Source organism: Stegostoma tigrinum, chromosome 5 (assembly GCF_030684315.1).
Source record: "Stegostoma tigrinum isolate sSteTig4 chromosome 5, sSteTig4.hap1, whole genome shotgun sequence".
Classification (NCBI taxonomy): domain Eukaryota; kingdom Metazoa; phylum Chordata; class Chondrichthyes; order Orectolobiformes; family Stegostomatidae; genus Stegostoma; species Stegostoma tigrinum.
Window position 1 is genome coordinate 102664564 of NC_081358.1, and position 27496 is coordinate 102692059.

Consider the following 27496-nt stretch of genomic DNA (forward strand, 5'->3'; position numbering starts at 1 on the left):
CCAGGGAGTTAAATTTGATGCTAGACCCCGACGTATGTCTATGGATGGAGACTATCTCGGAAATCTGTGAATTCAGTGAACCAAGCGCTCATGAAGAAGGCACATGAATGTGTTAACCCAACTAACACTGATTTTATGTCCGAGGACGAATTGCATTGTACGGCACACATTCACGTCGGAGGACCAGATGTCCGATATGAGAATGAGTGGTTTAGGGAGCTCCAAAAGCCGGATATGCTGTTGTTACAAGAACTATATTGGAGTAAGCATAGATGTGCTGTAAGTGTCAACCTGTGTAGAGTAAAGTCAGGATCAGGAAGGCCACACCTCTTCACAATCGAAGGATCACATCCCCCTGTATCTTCAGCTAAGGGAAATAATGACCAGTGCAGGGACCTGGGACCGTGGGTACTCAGAAATCTCAAGGTTAAGGATTGGGAATTACTCCCGAACTCAACTGTGTGGTTCAGTGAAAGCCTGCAAGCTTACAGGACCAGTCTAAATTGGCTATCGCAAATGGAGAGAACAGTAGAAATAGTCCCTACGACCAATATGGGGCAGAAGAAGATGCACTGGTGTTTTGCACAAATTAACTTTGATGATTCACGACTGCAAATGGGAAAACATGACGTAGGTTTGATACATACTTGCGAGCCAATAAGGATTATAGCAAAATCTGACTATAGGCCATGTAAACCACGGTATCCACTGAGAGCTGAAGCTATAGAGGGAATTACCCCTGTGTTCAATTCCTTATTGAAAGCAGGAGTAATAGTACCCTGTGAAAATTCACCAGTACGAACACCTATTTACCCAGTAAAGAAAGCAAGGCTCTCAGGGGAACGTGTGAAGTGGAGATTTGTACAAGATTTACAAGCAATAAATGACGCTGTTGTACCCAGAGCTCCTAATGTTCCAAACCCATATACTATATTAGCGCAAATTCCGCCGGGAAGTTGATGGTTTTTTGTTGCCGATTTAGCTGATGCATTTTTCAGCATCCCTGTACATCCTGATAGCCAGTATTGGTTCACCGTCTCATTTAAGGGAAAGGCTATACATTTACAAGATTATGCCAAGGATATTGTGCATCACCCACAATTGACAATGAAGCCTTAAAGAAAAGCCTAGAGCCACTGGTCCCATCTCCAGAGACAGCCCTCCTACAGTATGTGGATGACTGTCTTATTGCAGCTCCAACTAAAGAACAATGTGAAAAAGACACAGTGTCCTTATTATGTCACCTGGCTAAGGAGGGGCACAAGGCGAGTCTCTCTAAATTACAATTTGTACAAAAACAGGTCAAGTTCCTGGGACATTTGATATCAGAACAAGGTAAAACCCTACAGCAAAGCAGAGTAAGAGCAATCCAGGAAATTCCCAAACCCAAAACCAAGAAGCAATTGATGTCATTTTTAGGAATGTGCTCATATTGCAGAACCTTTATCCCCAATTATGCTGTCCTCGAAGCCCCCTTAAGTAACATAGCACATGGAAAGAGCTTTCAGGCACACAGTTTGCTTAGCTGGACTCTGGCAGCTGAAAAGGCGTTTAACGACTTGAAGTTAGCTCTGCAGTCCGCACCAACCCTGGGACTTCCTGACCCAAACAAGCCTTTTACTCAGACAGTAGATGAGAAACATGAGTGTATGACATCTGTATTGTTGCAGGAACATGGGAAGAAACTTACTTCTCCGCAAATCTAGACCCTGTAGCAGCAAGACTACCTACTTGTTTAAGGGCAGTGGTGGCTGCTGAAAAGGCAGTAACAGCCACCAGAGACATTGCAGGATACAGTGAATTAACATTATTGGTACCGCATGCAGTCTCACTGCTTCTCTCGGAGCAGAAAACAGCGCATATGTCAGCGGCGAGGTGGCTGAGGTACAACACAATATTATTAGAAATGCCAAACATCACAGTTAAAAGGTGTACAATACTTAATCCTGCCACCCTTCTCCCCACGGAGGGTGACGGTGAACCGCATGACTGTGTAGCTGTCACCAACCAAGTCTGTAGTCCGCGACCAGGCCTACAAGATACCCCATTACAAAACCCTGAGTTAGAGCTATTTGTGGACGGCTCTGCGTTCAGAAATAAAAAAAATGGGCCAAAACTGTGTGGGACACGCTATAGTCACGTCACACAAAATATTAAAGGCAGAACCCCTCCCTAGATACCTATCTGCGCAAGCCACAGAGCTGGTCGCTCTTACCGAAGCATGCAAGCTAGCAGAAGGCAGATCTGTTACTATCTCTACAGACAGCCGATATGCCTTTGGGGTCACTCATGATTTTGGAATCCTATGGAAGCATAGGGGCTTCCGGACGTCAGCGGGAAAACCAATTACCCATCATAACTTGATTTCTGATCTTTTAAAGGCAACCCTTTTACCCACCTCCATTGCTGTTTGCAAATGTGATGCACACTCAGGGAAAACTGATCCGGTCGCACAACGTAATGCAAAAGCAGACGCGGCAGAGCTGAGACCTGCAGCCGACGCGTAAGTCTGCAAATGCTGATAACCCCTGTTCCAACGGCTGATTTGCAGGACCTCCAGATGCAGGCTACACCAGACGAAAAGAAAAGGTGGTCAAGAGCGGGAGGCAAGTTAAAGGAAGGGGTGCGGCATGGACCCAATGACAAGCCGTGCTTACCAAGGGCACTGTTCCCTTATTACGCTAAGCTGACACATGGAAAGGACCATGTGTCAAAAGGGGGGATGTTGAGAAGTATCTCCACGCATTGGTATACTAAGGGCTTTACTAATTATTCCCAAAAATTTTGTGACCGGTGCGTCATTTGCACTACTAACAATGTGGGGAAGGGAATAAAAATGACACCGGGTGCCCACCCTGCACCGCAAGAACCATTTGAATATATACAAATGGATTTTATCGAATTGTCCCCAAGTGAAGAAAAGAAATACTGTTTAGTGATGGTAGACATGTTCTCTAAGTGGGTGAAGGTTTTCCCAACGGCTAAACAAGATGCCAGTGCAGTAGCAAAGGCCTTATTAACTGAGATTATCCCACGCTGGGGCATTCCAAGGAATATTAGTGGTGATAATGGCACACCATTTGTGAACCAAGCCCTCAGGCAGATAGGAGAATACCTGGGAATAGATTTAAGACAGCATTGTACATATCATCCTGCAAGCGGAGGAGTTATAGAGAGGGAACATGCTACCTTAAAGAACAAACTAGCAAAGTGCTGTGATGAGATGGGGGTAACTTGGACAAAGGCCCTGCCCGTGGTATTAATGTATATGAGGACCAGAATTAGGGGAAGGGCAAATCTTAGTCCGTTCAAAATGCTGTTTGGCAGATCACCTAATACCGGAATTGGACCAAAACCTGTTGTAAGGACCCTGACAAGTCATTGTGAGGATGAAATGTTACATTATTGTGCAAACCTCTCCACAATTTTATCTCAGATACAGGCTGAAGTAAAGGAAGCTCTACCGCAATCAGCCAGAGGAAAACTGCATGACTTGCAGCCAGGAGACTGGATAGTGGTAAAGGACTTCAGGAGGAAGAGTTGGAAAGCTAAAAGGTGGCTGGGACCGTTCCAAGTTCTCCTCGTAACGCAGACAGCGGTCAAGGTGGCGGAAAGAGTGAAGTGGATTCACGCTAGTCACTGCAAGTGAGTGCCGGAACCATTGCCCGCACCAGAGGAAACAATAGGAAAGGAACAGCCCGTCTCCTAGTGATTGCCCTGCTGGGACTGGCATGGGGAGGAGCAGGGAATTACACAGCAACATTGACTAAGGGAGAAACAGGCATATTCACATGTAACCTATGGCGTGACCATTATAGGAAGAATGGAATAGATGAAAATTTTTTGAGTCGGGATCCATGCGGGTCATGGGATTGGTCTATAGAGGGGTCAACCACAGCACTAGGGAGCCCCAATATGAACGGTCGAATCAGGATAACCCAAGCAACAGGGGAAGAGGCCAGGGTAACGATTAGTGTAGTAGAACACACGGATGAAGGAATATACCTGTGCGGTTTGATAGACAGGAGTCTCCCCCCCAGCTTATATGGCAGGGTTGTCAGGACCGGGGGTATGGAGAGGGTTGTCATTACCGTAGCAGACCCCCTGGACAGGTATGAGTTTGATGACTTAGATACACTAGACCCAAGCAGTAGCGAGGCAAGGAGAGCGTGAGGACCCTGCCTATATAAAGGTTTGCAACAATTAACTGTGTCTACAGTGTCCAGCAGATACCAAAGGGTTAAACGAGTAGATGCAGAGGAGCTAGTGGAATTGGGATGTTTAAATGAATGGGTACCCCCATTCAACCAGGAAACAGCGCTTGATTAGACTGGGATTTCAGTTAGACCCCGTGCTATCAGAGCTGAGGTGATGTGTATGAGCAAAGTTGAGATACATTAGAAGTTTTATGTAATCTGTGTGTATTTAGGATTAATGAAGGTATTGTTGAAAGCCTGTCAAGGAGAGACTATGCCTGATAAACATTCTTAAATAACCAGATGTTTGCAGCAAAATTGTATGTCGCAGCATGAAAGCCTCTTATTGAGCATTCAAAATTTTGTCAGATATTGTCATTATATGACAAAAGGAGGGAATTGTGATGGAAAATTTTGAGTGATCAACCTTGAACAATATCTTTAGAAATGGTTAAGGGAATGGCAGAAGTATATAAACAAAACCATATTGCTACGTGAGCACCTGCATGAGCTTGTAGAGTACATGGCTACCTGAGTAAGATGAGGTAGACCGTACCTGGCTACGGTGGGCAAAATAAGGAAGTATATAAGCTTTGTATAGTACATCACTACGTGAACAAGCTCGCAGAGGATTTCTATATATGGTATTGAATTGTACTGGTTCAGTTAATTGTGTAAGTCTTAATGTCACCTGCCCAGCACCAGCATATGTATAAAACCTGATGAAGTCAAGCGTGGAGCGCGCCTTCCTCTTACTCCAGTGGTGGGAGGAACGCATCCTCTGCGCAGAGTCTGAAATAAAGAACTTGCTCTTATCCATGACAACCTGACTCTGAGTCTTTAGTATTAATTGCTAACTCTATCGTGACAATTTTAATAATAACCACGACATGAGTTTGGGGAAGGGTGTGTAAATAGTTTGGTTCATGTTGAGATCAGAAGGGAGGAGGTATTGGGGGTCTTGAAAAACATTAAGGTAGAGAAGTCCCCAGGGCCTGATGGGATATACCCCAGAACTGAGAGAGGCAAGGGAGGAAATTTCTGGGGCTTTGAGGGAAATCTTTGTATCCTCACTGGCTACAGGGGAGGTCCCAGAGGATTGAAGAATAGCCAGTGTTGTTCCTTTGTTTAAGAAAGGTGCCAAGGATAATCCAGCTAATTACATGCCAGTGAGTGTTATGTCAGCAGTAGGAAAATTAGTGGAGAGGATTCTTCGAGACAGGATTAACTCCAACCTGGAAATCAGTGGGCATATTAGCAAGAGGCAACATGGTTTTGTGAAGGGGAAGTAGTGTCTCACTAACTAGGTTGAGTTTTTTGAGGAATGACGAAGATGATCGCCAAGGGTAGGGCAGCGGATGTTGTCTGCATGGACTTCAGTAAAGCCTTTGACAAGGTCCCGCATGGTATGCTGATACAGAAGTTAAAACCACACGGGAGCAGAGCTTGCAAGATTGATTAAAAAAAACACTGGCTCAGTCATAGAAGACAGAGGGTAGCAGTGGAAAGGTGCATTTATGAATGGAGGGCTGTGACTAGTGGTTTCTCAGGGATGAGTTTGTAACTGATCTGATTAGTAAGTTTGCCAATGACACAAAGGTTGGTCTAATTGCGGACAGCAATGAGGACCATTGAAGGATACAGCTGGATATAGATTGGTTGGTGACTTGGGTTGGCGATTACCTACACTCCAGTGGTGTTCCCCAAGGTCAGTTGGACAGGAAAGAGTGGCCACTCCCAATGGGATGCCCGGTAGTTCCCATGCTCCACCTGTTGTATTTCCTAATGACAAGGCCAGCTGCAGTTCCTGTGTGAAGTCCAGTTGGACTTCAGTTAGTAGGCAGGCAGAACAATGTCAGATGGAGTTTAATCCAGAAAAAATGTGAGGTAATGCATTTTAGAAGGTCTAATCCAGATGGAAAATACACAGTAAATGACAGAATCCTTAAAAGTACTGACAGGCAGAGGGATCTGGGTGTATAGGTACATAGGTCATTGAAAGTAGTAACGCAGGTATAAAAGGTAGTCAACAAGGCATATGGCATGCTTGTCTTCATCAGCCGAGGCATTGAGTTTAAACATCGGCAGGTAATGGTGCATCTTTATAGAACCTTAGTTAGGCTGCATTTTGAATATTGTGTTCAATTCTGGTCGCCATGCTACCAGAAGGATATGGTGGCTTTGGGGAGGATACAGAAAAGATTTACCAGGATATTGCCTGGTCTGGAGGGCATTAGCTACAAGGAGAGGTTAGAGAAACTTGGGTTGTTCTCAATGGAACAACAGACGTTCAGGGGCGACCTGACAGAGGTCTACAAAATTATGAAGGGCATGGATGGACTGAACAGTCAAAAGCTTTTTCCCCGGGGTGAAAGAGTCAGTTACAGGGGGCCATAGGTTTAAGGTATGAGGGGCATGGATTAAAGGTGATATATGAGGCTTTTTTTAAAACAAAAAATGAGGGTGGTGGGTAACTGGAACTCGCTGCCAGGAAAGACAATGACTTTTAAAGGGCATCCTGACAAATACATGAATAGGATGGGAATACAGGGATATGGTCCTTGGAACGGTAGGGGTTTTAGTTGTGATGGGCAACATGTCGGTGCAGACTTAAAAGGTGAAGGGCCTGTTGCCGTGCTGTAATGTTCTTTGTTCTACTTTATCATCTTCTAACAAATATAATCCAATTTTGTCAGCTCTCTAACCCAGATAAGTCATTGGGGTGCCTGGAACACATGTTTCGCCAGTCTAAAGGTATATGCCTGCCTGGGAGAAACATTTAAAACAGTATATCCATGTCCTCCAAGCACTCTGTATTGGCCTTCCCTGTTATCAGTACGTTCTCTAGATAAGCGATAACTGGGGTAGACCTTGTAAAATGTTCTCCATGGTCCATTAGAAAAGAGCACAAGTTGATGATACTCCACATGGCAGTGTCTTGTACATTGATATAAACCCTTATGGGTATTAATTTTAGAGCACTTCTGGGACTTCTCATTCAGTCGCAATTGCAGATAGACTCATGTCTATGGCTCATGTCAAGCTTTGTAAAGGACAGCACTCCTTGAACCCCCCCACCAACTTTGTGTACAAGTCCTCGATGTGAGGGATTGGGTATTTATCCGGCTGTCAGAACATATTTACCATTTGTTTAAGATCCCCACAAAGACAAACCGAGCCGTCAGGCTTCACAATCGGTATGACCGGTGCTGCCCATTCTGCAAACTTCATCAGTTTGATGACTCCTTCACTCTCCAGCCTCCTGATTTCTGCCTCTGCTTTTGCCCACAAGGCACCTGGCACTGAGTGAGCCCTGCAAAGTCTTGGAGTTGCATTGCAGCCTGCATGTAAAGTGGTTTTTTTGTCCCTTTGAAAGGCCCAAGCCCCTTTTGAAAAACTCCTGGGCTTTCACCAGGACTTCACTGACAAATGTGGAGCCAATCAAGGTGAATGTTTCCTCAACCAATTCTGTCCCAGTAGACTTGCACCCAAACCTTTACTCCAATCAGGGGTAACTGCACCAATTACTTCTCACAAGAGATGAGAAGCAAAGTTATACCTTTAATTTGCAACAGTTCTCCAGTACATGTTCTCAGTCTGGCTGAGGTCTTGAGCAAGTTAAAATTGGAGTCCTGAGCAAAATCTTATTAAAGACAGATTCCACAACCACTGATACAGCTGCACCGGTATTGACCTCCATGGGAACTGGGTGATCATTTAACCAAACCTTCATAGTAACACTCATATCATAGCCAATTATAAAGTAGTTTAATTGTTCCAACCCACATGTTGGGGAACTTTCCAGGGTATGTACTCTCCTGGGTATTGGCCTAGTTTTCCTAATGGAGTTATGCCTTGTAAGACTCTTTTGCTGTCTCAACGCCGCATATCAGCAGCAACTACAATGACTTGCTGGCACAGATCCTGAAGAACTGTTTCGCCACTTGGGTGAAGCTCAGCTTTGTTGTGGGGTTCTGCTGTGGGTTGACCTAGGGTCCCTCTGCTCAGGAGATGTCCTGCATGAGGCGCTGCAATTACCTACACTCCAGTGGTGTTCCCCAAGTTTAGTTGGACAGGAGAAAGTGGCCACTCCCAATGGGATACCCTGTAGTTCCCATGCTCCACTTGTATTTCCTAATGACAAGGCCAGCTGCGGTGCCTGTGTGAAGTCCAGTTGGGCTTCAGTTAGTAGGCACTTCTGTATGGTTACATCATTAATCCTATATACCAAATGGTCTCTGAGCATCTCACACGCTGTTGTTAACCCAAAATTGTATGCTTCTGCCAGTCATCTCAACCTCTCAAAAATCCTGATACAGATTCCCCCTGTTCTGCAGCAGCTGAATAAAACTGATAGCAGCTCAGGATTAGTGGATGCTTGGGCTCGTAATATTCCTTAACCAACCCCGTCACCTCTTGGAAGTTTTTAAGTGTCTGGTGCCTCTGGGAAAGTTAAACTGCTTATAACCAAAATTGCCACAGGCCCACATGCAGTCAGAAGGATTAATCATTGCTTTTTATCTGCCCCAATGTCATTTGATTGGAAAAAATATCACAATCTTTCCACATTTTGGCCCAGTCTTCAACAGCAGGGTCAAATGATTCAAGTTTCCCAAATAGAGACACGGTGCCAGAAATGCTTACCCCAACTCCAAGCTGACAGTTGCAAGTGAATATTCTTCAGGCACATCCTGCTTTGTCCCATTGCCACTAAAATAACTGCACAGAGGCTGGTTCCCATCAGCAAGTCACACTTTATTTACTAAGACAAGGTACACTGACTGTGGCCAGCCCAGCTTAGGAGCCAGTCTCCTGAAGTGAGGAAATTGTAATCTCTTGGTTAAATTGGTCAGCCAAGGCTTTCCTGATTGGCCCAGGTTAACAACCCCAATCAAGAATTTTGTAGCGCACAAGATCAACCTGGTTCTAATCACCACACAATGTAATTGGTAAGAAATATAAAGACAACAGCAGGAGCTTCTACAGGTATAAAGTAGAAAGAAGAGCTAAAGTGATTGTGTGACTCTTGAATGTTGTCACCTGGGAATTGATAATGGGGGAAATAGCGAAATTACAGATAATTTAAACCAATATTTTGCGTTGTCAATCAAGTTGATGGATCTGATGTCCTCCATCTAAGAGTTTTACAGGAAGAGGCTGCAGAGATGATAGAGGAATTAATTCAAAATATTCCAGAATCCACTGCATTCCAGAAGGGTTTCAGAGATTGAAAAACTGCTACAAAAACAGAATTTGCTGGAGAAATGTAGCAGATCTGAGGCATCCGTGGAGAGAAAGAAGAGTTAATGTTTTGAGTCCAGTGACATTTCTTCAGAACCCTCTTTCTCTTTAGCCAGAGGTGAAGTCCCAGAAGATTGGAGACTAGATGATGTTGTTCCTTTGTTATAGAAGAGCAGCAGGGATAATCCAGGAATGTATATGCCGGTGAACTTTCAAACAGTGATACGAAAATTATTGGAGAAGATTTTTAGAGACAGCATTTACTCATATTTGGAAAAGAGTACATATTAGGGATAGTCAGCATTGCTTTATATGATGGGAAGTCTTGTCTCACAAACTTGTTTGAGTTTTTTTGAGGAAATGATGAAGATTGATGAGGGTTGGGCAGTGGATGTGTCTGCATGGGCTTCACTCATTTGTTTTACAAGGTCCCTCATGGCAGGCTGGTTCAGAAGATTGAGTCCAATAGGATCCATGGTGAGTTGGCAAAGTGAACACAAAATTGGCTTGGGCACAGAAGACAAAGAGAGCTGTGTTTTTCTGACTGAATATCTGTGACCAGTAGTGGTCAGCAAACTTTTTGTACAGTTTCAGCATAACCTCCATGTTCAAACTCCATACTTCAACCAGTAAAGGCTAGTTTCCCCTACATCTTCTTAATCACTTTATCTACCTGTCTTAAGGGACTGGAGGACATGCATACCAACGTACCTCTCGTCTTCCCAGGGTCACCAAGTACTCCCTTGTCTTGATTATCCCTCTCAAGTGCACTGCCTCACAGTTACCCAGATTGAATTCCATTCGCCTCTGATCAGCCCATATGGCCAGCCTATCTGTCTTACGAGAGAGCTTGAGTAGGTCGGGACTCTATTGCAGTTTAAAAGAATGAGACAATCTTATCGAAGCCTACAAGTTGGTTAAAGGACTTGGCAGGCTAGATGCAGAAATGTTGTTTTCGCTTGTGGGTCAGTCTACGGATTCGAGAGCATAATCTCAGAATTTTGGGTTGCCCTTTTAAGACAGAGATGAGGAGGAATTTTTTACCTGAGAGGGTGGTGAATTTGTTGAATTCTTTACCTTCATGGAGAGCTGTGCAGACTGGATCATTAAGTATATTCAACATTGAGATACATAGATTTTTTTAGAATTGAAGGCATATGGGGGAAGAAGCAGAAAAGTGGAGTTAAACACTATCAGTTCCACTACAATCTTACCGAATAGTAGAGCAGACCTGAATGGCTTACTTCACATTTTCATCTTATTGTCTTATGTCACAACAAAAGCAGCACAACCAATGGACCATTAGAACTGCAGACTAAGCATTTAATTAAGCTTATCACCATCATTAAGCTGATGTTACAAATACACTGTGGGAGGAACCTCCCTGATGCAAGGGAAGTGAAGCAAGACATCAAGAGGCAAAAAAAACGCAATAGTTACAATATTTTATTGGGCTTAATTGTATTGCATAGTCAGAAATACATTGAGAAATAATTTGTATATAAAACATTGATTTTCATTGACAACATAGTTACAGTATTTTGTTATACATAAGGAACAAACCTGATTGAAATCTGGTTGATTTTGAATTAGAAATTGGCCAACAATCAATAATCTGCCAAAGATCACTGGGGAATTGTTGTCACAAGGCAATGTTTGGAAAATGAATGTTGCGTAGTGGGGGCAATCGAAGCATAAATCAGAAGGTCATTTGCATGCTGCTGACACACACCATTTATATCCACTGTCTGGGTTAGGACTGCGCATTTAATCAATAGCTATAATGGAAACTCACAGCATTTCCATGACTTTGAAACACGGTTGCTGCTTGATAGATCCCATCATTGGTATGGACTTGGAAAATTGCCTCTAGTGTTTAAACACTCCCCATATCAGAACGGTTAATTGCAAACACTTTCTCTTTCTGCCCTCCTTCACCAAAGGCACTGACTCCCATCAGAGGTATACACTAGTGGCAGCACATTAAGCAGCCAATATTTGGACACGATTCAGTGTCTTGTGCTCATTTTCTAACACGGAAAAGCAGGGGCAGCAACCTGGACCAGTTATTCTAGCTGTTGTTAATTTTCATTCCATTTCTCTTCCTAGCTGAGTACAATACTGAGGGTGCTGGTCTCCACCTCTGGTTGGAGATTATTACTCATTTACAACAACCAAGAGCCGGCATCCTGTGCAAAAGGTTTAATTGTCTATGTTTGAGGTTTGCCCTGAACATTGCCAACAGCTATGATGTCACAAGAAAGGAATGGCTCTCTGTCAGATGACTGCTACAGGTGGCACCATTTTCCTTGACCACAAAGAAGCTTGAAAGTAAATGAGTAATCTACAAGTATAAAGGCTTCTCCCTTTACAAATACAGGATAATGTGTCAATGACAATCCACATTAAAGGATAGGAATTGGGTTATTTTAATCAGTACATCCTTCCAGCGAGTCAAACAGTGAATGCTGAAAAGAGTAGCTTGGTACATATTGCCCTAACCATCATTATGATGAATAACATTCATTAAATATGGATGCAATTTCAGTAATTTTATCATTGATAGAAATAAAATTGCGTTAGTGAATCTAAACTGCCAGGAATATCAAAATATTCACATATCTATCAATTAACTTAAAAAAATTATCCTGTAAAATACCCATGACAAATATGTACACAGTTTTCTTAACAGACAACAAATACAAGTATTGGAAATGATTCACTCAGAGGATGGAAGAAGAGTAAGAGAATTTCTGTTTTCTTTGTTTATTCTCAGGATATGGGCTCTGCTGTTAAGGCTGGCATTGATTGTTAGTTACCCTGAGTAAGTGCTGCTGGACCTTCTGTTTGAGCTGAGTAGCTTGCTAAGGCATCTAAGAGGGTAGTTCTCAACCATCAGATTGGAGCTACATAAAGGCCTAGTAACAAAAGTAAGCTTCTTTACCTAAAGAACTTGGGCAGACCAGTTCAGGCTTTTCATGGAATCCCTACAGTGTGGTTGCAGGCTATTCAGCCATCAAGTGAAAAATGACCCCCCAGGCAGCATCCCACCCAGACTCACCTTCCTAGCCTGTCATTGTATCTCTGCATTTCCCATTGCTAATCCATCTACTCTGCATGTCCCTGAGCACAATAGGAATTTTAGCATGGCCAATCCATGCTAACCTACACCACTTTGGACAGTGGTAGGAAACCGGAGCATCCAGAGGAAACCCACGCAGACATGGGGAGAATATGGAAAATCTACACAGACAGTTGCTCAGCTCTCTGGCATGGTGAGGCAGCAGTGCTAACCACTGAGCTACTAGGTCACCCCTTTTGCAACAACCTGTGGCATTTCCAGAATTTTTTTTTGAATTGAAGCAGCAATGTCATTTGGTCCTTCAATCTTGCTCCACCATTTAATGAGATCATGTCTGAATTTGCTGTGGTCTCAACTTCACTGTTCTCACTGCTCCTCCTTAACGACTGACTCACTTATGTATCAAAAATCTATCCATTTCATGTTGACTAAGTTCAATGACCCATCCTTCACTGCTTTGAGAAGAAAATTCCAAAGGCTGATGACTCAGAGAGGACACATTTCTTATAATCTCTGCCTTAAAAGGGAGACCCTTACTTTTAAACTTATTAATTCATTCTGGTTTTATTAAACTTACTATTTCTAATCTCATACCACAAGAGGAAACATCCTTTCCATATCCCTGCTACCTAGCCCTCTCAGGATCTTATACATTTAGCAAGATCATTTCCCATTCTTTGAACCTCCAATGAGTACAGCCCAACATGTTCATACATTCTTCATATGATTAGCCCAACAGTGAGTCGACAGAAACTGTCCCAAATGGTTCTAATGAAACTATAACCCTTTTGAAGTAAGGAGGCTAAAACTGTAGATAGCACTGCATTCTTACTAAGGACGTGTACAAACTACGGTAAAACTTCCCTACTTTTTATTCAATTTCTTTTGCTGCAAATGCCAGCATTTTAGTTGTCTTCCTAAACTCTTTTCCCCACATAGTAATTTTTTTGGTGATTCATGCACCAGGCTATGAGCTCTGAATGATTAATATCTGTTTATATTTGTTATTACAATCACTAAACTAGTCAAAATAACATTCATTTCATTTTTGCCTCACTCCAACTTTCAGGGGTACAGATGATGTCTCGTACCCAAGTGGTCATTCTTCACATGCCAGCCTTAATAACGAGCCAACCAAGTGCATGTGGAAATTGTGAAGGAGCCTGGAAATGACAGCAAGGTATCCAGAAACCCTTTTTTGTCATTCCATGGGATTGTCAATGCTCGCTTGTACCTGCCTGACTAAATTCAGCACAAAATGGCAGCAGAGTCCAGCACATAGGTTAAGAAAAGGTAGTAAGAAGGAGGATGAGGACAGTTAGAGACCAAAACGGGGATCTACAACTGGAGGTGATGGTTCAAGTATTAAATAAGTACTTGACATTTATCTTTACTGTCAAGTCATATTGAAAAAGTTATTGGAATATGCACATCCAAAAGGTTAATAAGTTTGAATACACGACAGGCTTGTCAGCGAAGTCTAAGTGCATGAAACAAATGGGACAATGATAGCATGGATTCAAAGTTGAATGAGTGACAAGGAAAGGTGAATGTAGTGCTGAATAGTTGTTTTCAGACTGGTAAATAAAGTGTTGTTTAGGGGGATATCAAGTACAAACACCGCTGATTTTAATGGCATATTAAACATAAACACAAAGCAAATGAAATTTAATGAACCATAAATTTTATGCTAAGAAGCGTGAAGTATATATATTTTGGTTGAAAGAACTTGGTGAAGAAATATAAGCCAAAGGGTGCCACCTGAGGGATGTGGGCATGAGTTCAAACAAAATCAGTGGAAGTGTTGGGATGGTTCAACGATTATTTCAAAAAACATGAGTTTCTAAGATAATGGGAACCGCAGATGCTGGAGAATCCAAGATAACAAAGTCTGGAGCTGGATGAACGCAACAGGCCAAGCAGCATCTTAGGAGCACAAAAGCTGACGTTTCGGGCCTACACCCTTCATCAGAAAAGGGGGATGGGGAGAGGGTTCTGACTTAAATAGGGAGGGAGGGGGAGGCAGACTGAAGATGGATAGAGGAGAAGATGGCTGGAGAGGAGAATATAGGTGGGGAGGTAGGGAGGGGATAGGTCAGTCCGGGGAGGACAGACAGGTCAAGGGGGCGGGATGAGGTTAGAAGGCAGGAAATGGAGGTGCGGCTTGAGGTGGGAGGAGGGGATAGATGAGAGGAAGAACAGGCTAGGGAGGCGGGGACAAGCTGGGCTGGTTTTAGGATGCATCCTGCCACCTTGACCTGTCCATCCTTCCTGGACTGACCTATCCCCTCCCTACCTCCCCACCTACACTCTTCTTTCCACCTATCTTCTCCTCTATCTTATCTTCGGTCCGCCTCCCCCTCCCTCCCTATTAATGTCAGCACCCTCTCCCCATCCCCCTTTTCTGATGAAGGGTCTAGGCCCGAAACGTCAGCTTTTGTGCTCCCGAGATGCTTCTTGGCCTGCTGTGTTCACCCAGCTCCATACTTTTTTTATCCTGAGTTTCTGAGCTTTGTGTTTGGAAGCACAGGGTACAGAAACATGGAAGTTATGGTGAATTTTTATAACACTGATTTGGGTGATTTATCCGAAAGTGTGAGGGAAGCAACTTCCTTTTTAAAATGCAATTTCTCTCAAAATAAATGGCAAGGACAGGGTTGGAAGTGAGTGGAGCTAGCTAAAATACAATTCTATGGCACTGAACCCAAAACATTGTTGAAAATCCCATTATTCCAGATCATTACAGAGGGATTTGACGTCAAATGAAAATATAATCATAAAAAAATCCTAATCATAAATTGTTGGAAATGTAAGCAACTATAACATTATCAAGTTACATATCAGAGAAATCAGACACATGGGGAGAAATTACTTCTCTCAAAGGGTCGTGATTCTCTGGAATTCACTGTAGTGGATGCTAGGACATTGAGTAAATTTAAAGGAGGAGAAAGATTTTAATAGAAACAGATTATGGAAAACAGGCAGAAAAGTGGAGTTGAAGCTGAGAAATGATCAACCATGATTGTATCTAAAGGTGGAGCAGGCTCTAAAAGGGTTGAATTGCCTACTTTTGCTCTGAGTTCTAACATTCTTATTCAATGACAATTAAACAGTGGTGCTATGAACAATAGACATTGAATATTTTTGGGCAGTTTCAAGCTTGCAATGAAGTCCTGTGCCATGGTGAGAACAGGGAAGGGAAAGCTCTCATTGACACCACCATGGGAATGCTTTTGAAATAGGATGGGACCTATGGACAGTACTGAAGGAAACTGACCATTCACTTGCCGACTGGCTTCACTGCTAATTTCATAGAGAAGCATTATTCAAGCTGTCTGGTGGTGAATGACCAGAGGAAACCCAACGGAAGAGTTAAATAAGAGTGTTAAAAAATTGCGATCATTAATTCTTTATCTCTCCTACTTTTCCTCTCCATCCTTCTAATTTGAACACCTATAATCACAATATTATATCTGGTATCGACACAGAAAGGCACTGAATGAACTAAAAAGTCACAATACATCACATCATTTCAGAAGTACTTCACTAAACTTATCATCCCATTCCCATTTTCTATCCCAGAAATTAAAAAAAACACACAAGCAAAATAAAAGCTAAACTTTCCATTTTCGTCCTCCAAAGAATATTGGGGAAAGTCTTGAAATTATAGGCATTATAGTTTCAGTCTCAAGCTACACAATTGTCTCAAACTTCTCTTCTATCAACTTCAGTGGAAATAAAAATTGGGATAGATGTGTAACTGGTGACTGAACTGATATCTAAAGACAAAATGAGCCCCCTGTCTCATAACTAGGTACACTCCTACATGTGGCAGTGACTGTTTGGTGACTCCCTTCTATTCTTCATGCGTGTGTGAACAGGCAATTTACTGCATCTTCAGTAATGCACAGCATTTCATTTTGCAGCAGGGTCTAAATGAACATTGATAATGATCAAAACACTGTTGATTCTTTCTCTATCTATCTTATGGGCCAGTGAAGCCATTTCCAGTACCATTGACACTGTAATGCTAAGATCACCTTTATTCAGCACCAAATAAGGACCAAAGTTGGAACGGTCACGGTCTTTCCAGCTCAGTACTGCAGCCAATTTAATAAGTGACCTAATTTGGAGGTTTAATTTGGTTTTAAATTACATACCACATTCATTTGGTTATACTTTTTAATCTGAAGTTATTAAGACCAAGTGACACAAGAATCAAGGTACTACAATTCTACTTTCAAACAGTGATTTTGAGATACAGAGTTTGGAACTTTGTAAATGAAATTCAAATTTCTTTCTCATTGACTCTTTTCAAGTATTCAAAAATCTCGACTATTGAATTGGCCTGTAATTCAAGTCTTAGTTTAGGATAGAAAGATATTCCTTGAAAGCCTGCAGTTGAGGTGGCCATCATCAGAACCTTGAAAGGCAGATTACTAGCTGGCTGTCATTAACACACAACTTACTGAAAATTCTGTGCAACAATACAGCCCTTTATTATTTATTCAGGAGCTATTATAGTAGCAGCATCTTTCCATTTCATCAATTAATTTGATAAACACAGTTAATAACTTCCCGCTTTCTAGTTTTGTAGGGATAACTCAAAACTCCTTTTGACACCCACTGGGGACATATGAGATTTGCAAATAGGCCAATAGTGTTGTAGATCTAAGTTCAACTACCACTATAGGAGTATGGGGGAATAAGGAGGAATGGGATGGCAGGAATTACCCCTTATAGCTTCACTTCAAAGTTCACCTTCCATCAGATGACACAGAATTCTTGAGGTATTCTCTCTCCTCTGACAGTCTTTTCAAGCAGAAAGTGAAGAGCCACGCATGTATATATTAGTCCCCTAAATAACTCTGCTGGCTTCACCCGATAACATGAGAACAAGGCATTTTAATGAACTTGCACACATACATTATTGATGTCCATCAATTTCAACTTAGCCATCTTCAAGCATCTTTTCTAAGACTTTAGCTTGCTTATGTAATTGCTAGACGGCTGACTAAACTACGATGCATTAACACAAGAAATGCCTTCATGTCTTTTTTTTCTGTTACTCCACAGCACAAGTCATGGAAAGCACTTTACAGCCAGTTTAAAGCAATTTGTTCTCATCAAATAGTTGTTTGGTTTTGCTTCTTTTCATAGTCCAGTTTTCAGTGTATGAGGTAGTGTTTTTCAACTTTCATTCTGTCGGTGTAGTGGATTTGCCTTGTTCAGTTTCATTTCTACTTCAATGCCTAAAATGACCATGTAGATAAGCACACATTTCTGTCCATCAACAGGAGAATAACACTGGCCAGCACATTGGTTGAACAGTGAGGAGACTTGAGAACTTTTCAGGAGAGAAGGTGGCTCTGCTGGAGTATGGTTTGATTTGAATTTGTGAAGCCATTCTTTATGAGTGAGCCTCAATAGCGAGTGCCAGCAAGCTACTTTGACAACTGAGACAGCACCACACTGAATCTGATCCCATCTTGAGCCAATAGCCACAAGAGTATGCTTTCCAACAGTATAGTGATTAGGAGCAGAAATCCTGGCTGTTTCATTCTCTTACTCCACGGCAGCAAGTGAACAGTAGCAGTGTTACTTAAGGTGAAGTCTGTATTCAGATTCAATTCCCTAGTCTTTCTGGATTTATAGTCTTGCCATTCAGAGTCATCAAACAGTGAGAATAAATACCAAGACCAATTTGTTGCAGATCAGGGCAGGGAAGCAGAAACAATTATATATCCCTATTAGCCCAAACAGACATACTTCTGTATGAAACCTAATCCAATTAAGTACTTCACTGGTTAATATCATAATCAGATCAGTGTCCTTTCAGGATGTTAATGTAATGAGAGTAAAGGTCACTGACTTCAGCAAAAAAGAATCTGAACATTTTGTTTTGGTGTTGGGGATGGCTTGTTATATAAAGTCGAAGATGTGATAGTGACTTTCAACACGATTTGTAAGAAAATGAAAAATGCCTAACCCTCAATGTTTCATGAGGCACTAACATTTTTTGACAGCAAAAAGCTGCTTGAAGATTGTTGGGATTTCTTTCAGTTTGCTCGCCTCCTGAATAGCATGGACAGTCTGGGAAATAATTCTGTGACGCTGACTAATCTGATTAAGTTCACCCAACTTCAGGTCTGGATAATTAGCATAGCAGGTGACTCAACTGTATTAGAAACATAGCCTAACTCTGATTCTGAGCTTACTCAATATCTACTTGCTGACACCATATCACATTCTGTTAAATGTTAGTTTCTATTAGATAAAAGAGGTCTTAAATTTAAATACAGCAACACCAATTAACTCCAATCTGTCAATGAGCATTCTTGAATCTTCACACTTCATTTACAGGCTTCATCTATGCAATAAAGTGTCTAGCTTTTCCTCTCTGAAACTTCATTTATTTACAATTTAAGAATATTCTTGCTACCAATGTTTTTAACCATAGGTTGTTGGCTGTGCCAGTCTCCCTCGTGTTGATAATCCTGTTGTAATTTGGTCCTAGTGGAAAGTTGTCTAAGTAATCTGATCACTCTTACTGAACTAAAAGTTCTTAATGACATTTCTTTTGTTTTAATATAGTGCACAATAGTCAGATTCTGTCTACTCTTCATTCTCTAACTGAAAAACTGTTTTTCAGACTAAAGCTATGGACAGACATAGTGAACATATCAAAAGAATTTACCATTGATATAGGTCAAGAAATTGCTTGTAATTTGGTACAAATTAGGCTGGATTGAGAAACAGACTCTTCAAAGGTAGTTGTAAAATAGGTAACAAGAAAAACATTGGCGTTTTAGTAAGGCATGATTTTCTAAGGCTGGAGTTAAGGCACATTATTCAAAGAGAGAAGAAGCAGTCTGACTTTTCTTTTGGCTAATTCCAAATAGGAGCTGAATTTCTGAGTTTCCAATGTAATGTTCAATTTCCTAGTTCAACAATCCATCACCTCAGTGAACACAAAGATATTCACAGATGCATAACGTTTGCCTGGAGCTCACTCACAGTGCTACAATGTCAAGTACCTTTGAATAAATTTATTTTACCAACATCGGCAAGCATCTTTGTGACATTGGCTTCGAAATCTCCATCATGTACTCCTGTTTTTCTGAAGGCTCCTCCGCCTGCATTCTTCTCCCAGTAATGATGCCAATGTCCTAAGCTGTTGGCTCCAAACCCATAAACATTCACCTGCACAGCAGAGCAGCACAGATGTTAAAGTAAAGCTGCACATGAGAAGAAAATCCCAGTTTTCTACCCTTTTATTTGTCACTGATCGCATGGATAGGACTACTCTCACGGACTGTGGAGGCATTAGACGGTTCTTTTCTCAGTAAAAGTCTTTCCTGCAAAGATCACTGGTAAGTTATGCTCATTTTTCAGTTTACTTCCACAGAGGCACTGAAGCTAACTACTCCACTGAGATTAACAGGGTCAAGTTAAAATTCACAACTTCTTCACAGAATATCAAAGGACCAGGAGTAGGCCATTCACCCTCTTGAGCCAACTTAGTCATTGAATTAGGCAACTCCTTATCTAAATCTCATTTACAATTTATGCCACTCCCAAATTAAAACCCAGTCTAACAGCAATCAGGCAACCATTGTCTACTGTCATAGATACCCATCCACTTCACTAACGTCCTTTAGGGAAGGAAATCTGCCATTCTTACTTGGTCTGGCCTACACGTGACTCCAGGCCCACAGAAATGTGGTTGACTCTTAAGTGCCCTCCGAATAGCTCTAGCAAGACACTTAGAACAAAGCAGTAAGAGATGGGCAATAAATGTTAGTCCAGGCAGGGGTTGCCAGATCCCACAAATGAATGAAAAAATATCCCTTAATACATTAACAATTATCAATCATGAAAGCCCTGTTGTAACAAGAACCACAACCTTCCGGGAAAGAGAATTCTCGAGTTAAACAATCTTTGAGTGAATAAGGGTTTCCAGGTTTCAATCTAAATGGTCTGACTTCAATTTTAAGTTTGCAACCTTTGTTCTTGATTTTCCTATCAGGGAATCTACCTGGCTAATTGCCTTCATTATTTTAAAAATCTCAATCAGATCACCCCTCAAGCTTCTAAGCTCAAATTTAAGTAGATCTTTAGTCTCCTTTTAAGGGTTATTTATCAAATGAGCAACTAAGCACTGAAGGACTTATATTTTAACTGGAATAAAGAGAAATATATCAGAAGTCACATTTACCTCATCACAGACATGAAGTGCAAAAACTATGACCAGCATGCCAGTTGAGGAGTATCTTCCATGGTGCTCATTCCAGTTGTCATAAACATATTTAAAAAAATGTGGGCTGTAGACCAATACCTGAAATTATGGAGAGCAGGAAATCACAATTAGAACAAGGCAAGTTTGCCAGTCTACCTTTAGGCAGATAATTATTTTTGTGATCACCTTATTGAGAAAAAAAGCTTTTAAAAAGAAATTATAAACTGAACTTGAGTGTCAGTAAACACGGTGTCGAGCTGGACGAACACAGCAGGCCAAGCAGCATCAGAGGAGCAGGAAAGCTGGCGTTTCAGGTTGAGACCCTTCTTCAGACTTTCTCAACCCAAAACGTCAGCTTTCCTGCTCCTCTGATACTGCTTGGCCTGCTGTGTTCATCCAGCTTCACACTGTGTTATCTCAGACTCTTCAGCATCGGCAGTTCTTACTATCTCTTGAGTGTGTGGGTAAGAGCGATTGGTCATGTGGGACAATTGAGTGGGTAAGAGCGATTGGTCATGTGGGGCAACTGGGTGGGTAAGAGCGATTGGTCATGTGGGACAACTGAGTGGGTAAAGAGTGAGTGAGGGAAGATGTTGCATTCAATAGGGAAGTGGTGGAGCAGGAGCTTTGGTGAGAAGAGTATGGGGCAGGAGAAGGCCATTTGGCCCTTTGAGCCTGCTCTGCCATTCAATATGATCATGGCTGACCATGCAGTAATAGTGGTAGAATGAATGGGAAGTATCAGAGAGAAGATGAAGGCATTTGTGCAGATGGAGTGGAGAAGGCCATTGAACTCAAGTCGTGGCAAGCTTATCTCCATCAATTTGCATCTCATTTGTACCTCAACCTGATGTATGATCATTGCATTTCAAATCCTCCTCTCCTCAACTGAGAAACTAGATGGTGTAAAGCCTTGACAAGTAAAATAGTGCTGGTATCTGACAATTTGTCTCGTCAGCATCTTCGCAGCTCATGGAATGGCTGTGCTTCTTGTTATTGTGGAATTACTTCCTTTACCTTCATGGTCAGTGGCCACTCTGTTTCTGGACATTTCATCCATGCAACCCAGTACTGGCAAGGCATCAAGCTCACGACATCATCTTATGTGCTCTTGATCAACAGTGCTTCAACCATCTACTCTGGAGCAGAGGATCAGCCAGGACTTGCATGCTTCTACCAGGTTTGTGTTCAGGGACAGCCATTTATCTTTTTAGTGCTGACATGGAGCTGCATCTTGTGGGTCTTAGCTTGCTTTATATTGCACAAGGTCTTTAATGTTAAGACAAGCAGCCTCTGTGGTTCAGCCATCTTTTTAACATAGAATTAGTGGCAGTGGGAGGACTGAAGGGCAAATGTTTCAGTCGCTAAGGGAGTGATCATATCATTGTGTAGCATTGTACTACATCAATGTTGGGCTGCAGCATGTGCCAGCAGCTTAAGGGGCAAGTTCACTGCATGTGCTAAAAGTGAACAGTGTTGTGTGAAAGTCAAAGGAAATGAGTTCTTAATGGGCTAACAGCAAACTATCAGGGGATACTATAGTCAGTCATAGGGCTCATTCAGTGCCAGCCAAGAGGGTTGGCCAGGGGCAGTCAGGTGCTTCATCCTACGCAAGTCTAGAGATCTGTGCCCTTGAATCTGGAGATTGGGCACAAGCAGCCTGAGAATTATAGGGATATCAGTTGGGATGATATCAAGATGTCAATGAAGTAGCTGGGCTGTAGTCAGTCAGAGCTGTCCTTCCAAGTCGGTCAGTCATGGGGGAATTGGTCATTAATAGTCTGGGGGTTTATCAAAGGGCAGTCTCTGGCATCCTGAAGAAAATGAGCACATCAAATCTAGGGATGTGCTTCACTGTACAGGGGTGACTGAGGGAATGGTGACAATGATAGGGAGCTATGTGGTTAGTATGGTGGGACTACTTACCAAATAATAAGGAACTGACAGGTCAGGCGGGTGGGGGTTGTGAGTTGGAGAAGTCACAATGTTCCTTGCCTCTACATGAGCATGGTCTATAGCCATAAGAGACATGGATCCGAGGTGATAAAGTGAGCAAATTAACAGCAATGCAAAGATATCCACAAATGTCTGAACAGCAATGCTGCAAACAATTAAACATATCCCACTCCATTATCTCAGAGCTGGATCAGTGGCTAGATAAAAAGTTTAGCTCCAAAATATTAGATTACTTCAATGGTTGTCAGCCTTATTGCTGCTCATAATTTTTATTCTCTAACAGGAAGCAGGAAATTCCTCTCATCACTCAATCCTCCAGTCATAAACGTATCATGCCATTTTCGCCAGAGCTTGCCTCTTGAATATCTTTCCCTGCGATAATGATAGTCAAGCAGCTAGACCATTAAGATTCCCTATCATCCCTGGTTTTCCTAGACACAGGTTACTATCAATTGTACCCATGTTGTTTCGAGGGCATCCTGTCACCATCTGGTGTGATTGTGAAAAGGGAAGGATTCTACCCCTTTAATGTTCAACCACTAATGTGATCATTGAAGACATCATTTGGAAGCCTGTATGAGACAAACTGGCAGCTGCGAAGACTCTTACATTCTAGAGAACATACAGGTTCCTGTCTCTTTCCAAGTTCCTTAGACCATATTGGACCTTGGGCGGCGGCAGGGGGGGGGGGGGGGGCATGGTGGCACAGCGGTCAACACTGCTGCCTCACAGTGTCAGGGACCTGGGTTTGATTCCACAATCAGGTGACTGTCTGTGTGGAGTCTGCACATTCTGTGTCTGCGTGGGTTTCCTCCGGGTGCTCCAGTCTCCTCCCACATTCCAAAGATGTGCAGACTAGGTGGATTGGCCATGCTAAATTGCTTGTAGGGTTCAGAGATGTGTAGATTAGGTGGGTTTATAGGGAAATGGGTCTGGGCGGGATGCTCTGAGGTTTGGTGTGAATTTGTTGGGCTAAAGGGCTTATTTCCGCACTGTAGGGATTCTATGATTCTATTCTCATATAGGGATGGCTATTTGAAGACATGGGACACCTCCTCAAAACACGGCTCTTGACAAGTCTAAGAAATTTGTGGATTGATGCAGAACAATGCTCACACTCTCACCAGGGTGATCGTGGCATGAACCACAAGCCCTCCGAAGATGAGGTTTGATGCCTGCCACCATTACTGATATCAGCTTTAATTCCATATTTGCTTAACTAATTGAATCTAAATTCTTCATCTATTGTGGTGGAAACAGAACCTCTGTCTCGAAGTCAACAGTCCAGGCCTCTAGATTCCTAGACCAGTAACATAATCAGTCTTCTATCATGTACTAAACCTGTTTGGTCAGAAAAACACATTTTGTTCTTTGCAGCAATAATATATTCAATATTAATGTTTAATTTGAAAAATTTCAAGACATCTCATTTAAATACGCTAATAAAATGTGAGGCTGGGTGAACACAGCAGGCCCAGCAGCATCTCAGGAGCACAAAAGCTGACGTTTCGGGCCTAGACCCTTCATCAGAGAGGGGGATGGGGTGAGGGTTCTGGAATAAATAGGGAGAGAGGGGGAGGCGGACCGAAGATGGAGAGAAAAGAAGATAGGTGGGGAGGAGAGTATAGGTGGGGAGGTAGGGAGGGGATAGGTCAGTCCAGGGAAGACGGAGAGGTCAAGGAGGTGGGATGAGGTTAGTAGGTAGGAGATGGAGGTGCGGCTTGGGGTGGGAGGAAGGGATGGGTGAGAGGAAGAACAGGTTAGGGAGGATGAGACAGGTTGGACTGGTTTTGGGATGCAGTGGGTGGAGGGGAAGAGCTGGGCTGGTTGTGTGGTGCAGTGGGGGGAGGAGACAAACTGGGCTGGTTTTGGGATGCGGTGGGGGAAGGGGAGATTTTGAAGCTGGTGAAGTCCACATTGATACCATTGGGCTGCAGGGTTCCCAAGCCGAATATGAGTTGCTGTTCCTGCAACATTCCGGTGGCATCATTGTGGCACTGCAGGAGGCCCATGATGGACATGTCATCTAAAGAATGGGAGGGGGAGTGGAAATGCTTTGCGACTGGGAGGTGCAGTTGTTTATTGCGAACCAAACGGAGGTGTTCTGCAAAGTGGTCCCCAAGCCTCCGCTTGGTTTCCCCAATGTAGAGGAAGCCACACCGGGTACAGTGGATGCAGTATACCACATTGGCAGATGTGCAGGTGAACCTCTGCTTAATGTGGAAAGTCATCTTGGGGCCTGGGATAGGGGTGAGGGAGGAAGTGTGGGGGCAAGTGTAGCATTTCCTGCGGTTGCAGGGGAAGGTGCCGGGTGTGATGGGTTGGAGGGCAGTGTGGAGCGAACAAGGGAGTCACGGAGAGAGTGGTCTCTCCGGAAAGCAGACAGGGGTGGGTATGGAAAAATGCCTTGGGTGGTGGGGTCGGATTGTAGATGGCGGAAGTGTTGGAGGATGATGCGTTGTATCCGGAGGTTGGTGGGGTGGTGTGTGAGAACGAGGGGGTTCCTCTTTGGGTGGTTGTGGCGGGGGCGGGGTGTGAGGGATGTGTTGCGGGAAATGCGGGAGACACGGTCAAGGGCGTTCTCGATCACTGTGGGGGGAAAGTTGCGGCCCTTGAAGAACTTGGACATCTGGGATGTGCGGGAGTGGAATGCCTCATCATGGGAGCAGATGCGGCGGAGGCGGAGGAATTGGGAATAGGGGATGGAATTTTTGCAGGAGGGTGGGTGGGAGGGGGGTGTATTCTAGGTAGCTGTGGGAGTCGGTGGGCTTGAAATGGACATCAGTTACAAGCTGGTTGCCTGAGATGGAGACTGAGAGATCCAGGAAGGTGAGGGATGTGCTGGAGATGACCCAGGTGATCTGAAGGTTGGGGTGGAAGGTGTTGGTGAAGTGGATGAACTGTTCGAGCTCCTCTGGGGAGCAAGAGGCGGCGCCGATACAGTCATCAATGTAACGGAGGAAGAGGTGGGGTTTGGGGCCAGTGTAGCTCGAACAGTTCATCCACTTCACCAACACCTTCCACCCCAACCTTCAGTTCACCTGGGCCATCTCCAGCACATCCCTCACCTTCCTGGATCTCTCAGTCTCCATCTCAGGCAACCAGCTTGTAACTGATGTCCATTTTAAGCCCACCGACTCCCACAGCTACCTAGAATACACCCTCCTCCCACCCACCCTCCTGCAAAAATTCCATCCCCTATTCCCAATTCCTCCGCCTCCGCCGCATCTGCTCCCACGATGAGGCATTCCACTCCTGCACATCCCAGATGTCCAAGTTCTTCAAGGGCCGCAACTTTCCCCCCACAGTGGTCGAGAACGCCCTTGACCGCGTCTCCCGCATTTCCCGCAACACATCCCTCACACCCCGCCCCCGCCACAACCGCCCAAAGAGGATCCCCCTCGTTCTCACACACCACCCCACCAACCTCCGGATACAACGCATCATCCTCCGACACTTCCGCCATCTACAATCCGACCCCAGCACGCAAGACATTTTTCCGTCCCCACCCCTGTCTGCTTTCCGGAGAGACCACTCTCTCCGTGACTCCCTTGTTCGCTCCACACTGCCCTCCAACCCATCACACCCGGCACCTTCCCCTGCAACCGCAGGAAATGCTACACTTGCCCCCACACCTCCTCCCTCACCCCTATCCCAGGCCCCAAGATGACTTTCCACATTAAGCAGAGGTTCACTTGCACATCTGCCAATGTGGTATACTGCATCCACTGTACCCGGTGTGGCTTCCTCTACATTGGGGACACCAAGCAGAGGCTTGGGGACCACTTTGCAGAACACCTCCGCTCGGTTCGCAATAAACAACTGCACCTCCCAGTCGCAAACCATTTCCACTCCCCCTCCCATTCTTTAGATGACATGTCCATCCTGGGCCTCATGCAGTGCCACAATGATGCCACCCGAAGGTTGCAGGAACAGCAACTCATATTCGGCTTGGGAACCCTGCAGCCCAATGGTATCAATGTGGACTTCACCAGCTTCAAAATCTCCCCTTCCCCCACCGCATCCCAAAACCAGCCCAGTTCGTCCCCTCCCCCCACTGCACCACACAACCAGCCCAGCTCTTCCCCTCCACCCACTGCATCCCAAAACCGGTCCAACCTGTCTCTGCCTCCCTAACCTGTTCTTCCTCTCACCCGTCCCTTCCTCCCACCCCAAGCCGCACCTCCATCTCCTACCTACTAACCTCATCCCACCTCCTTGACCAGTCCGTCTTCCCTGGACTGACCTATTCCCTCCCTACCTCCCCACCTATACTCTCCTCCCCACCTATCTTCTTTTTTCTCCATCTTTGGTCCGCCTCCCCCTCTCTCCCTATTTATTCCAGTTCCCTCACCCCATCCCCCTCTCTGATGAAGGGTCTAGGCCCGAAACGTCAGCTTTTGTGCTCCTGAGATGCTGCTTGCCCTGCTGTGTTCATCTAGACCCACACTTTGTTATCTTGGATTCTCCAGCATCTGCAGTTCCCATTATCACTCATTTAACTACGCTCTGGGATCAGGTCAACCATTACTATTTCAGCATGGTCAGAGAGACACATCCTCAGCCAGCAACCAAAAATCTTTGACATGTATTTTCACAATTATATAAAGAAATAAATTTCAACTCACCTTATCTTTATCTGCCTTGATGTGACGCATTACTGGTATATAGGTACTGAACATGAAAGAATAAATGCAGAAAGTGTAATTAATTCATCTAAGTAAACAACTAAAGATAACTACAACAATTTTAACTGAACAAAATTATTTTGAATTGTATCTT

The 27496-nt window shown here is 43.6% G+C and overlaps 1 protein-coding gene and 1 long non-coding RNA gene across 6 annotated transcripts in view; both read right to left on the bottom strand.

Annotated features, from left to right (window-relative positions):
* Window positions 1-2744, bottom strand: part of LOC132209593 (uncharacterized) — a 115086-nt gene extending 112342 nt beyond the window's left edge. Inside the window, exon 1 of the long non-coding RNA XR_009445783.1 lies at window positions 2399-2744. This is a non-coding gene — a long non-coding RNA (uncharacterized LOC132209593). The remainder of the gene's footprint in view (window positions 1-2398) is intronic.
* A 12223-nt stretch (window positions 2745-14967) lies between these two features.
* LOC125451671 (CMP-N-acetylneuraminate-beta-galactosamide-alpha-2,3-sialyltransferase 1-like) overlaps window positions 14968-27496 on the bottom strand; it is a 78245-nt gene continuing 65716 nt past the window's right edge. For all 5 annotated transcript variants that reach the window (XM_059646177.1, XM_048529132.2, XM_059646176.1 and 2 more), the window contains 3 exons: window positions 27343-27388; window positions 20738-20857; window positions 14968-19722 (listed from right to left, as the gene is read on the bottom strand). In XM_059646177.1, coding sequence (XP_059502160.1) covers window positions 19549-19722; window positions 20738-20857; window positions 27343-27388 — 340 coding nt within the window. In that variant the 3' untranslated portion in view covers window positions 14968-19548. The remainder of the gene's footprint in view (window positions 19723-20737; window positions 20858-27342; window positions 27389-27496) is intronic.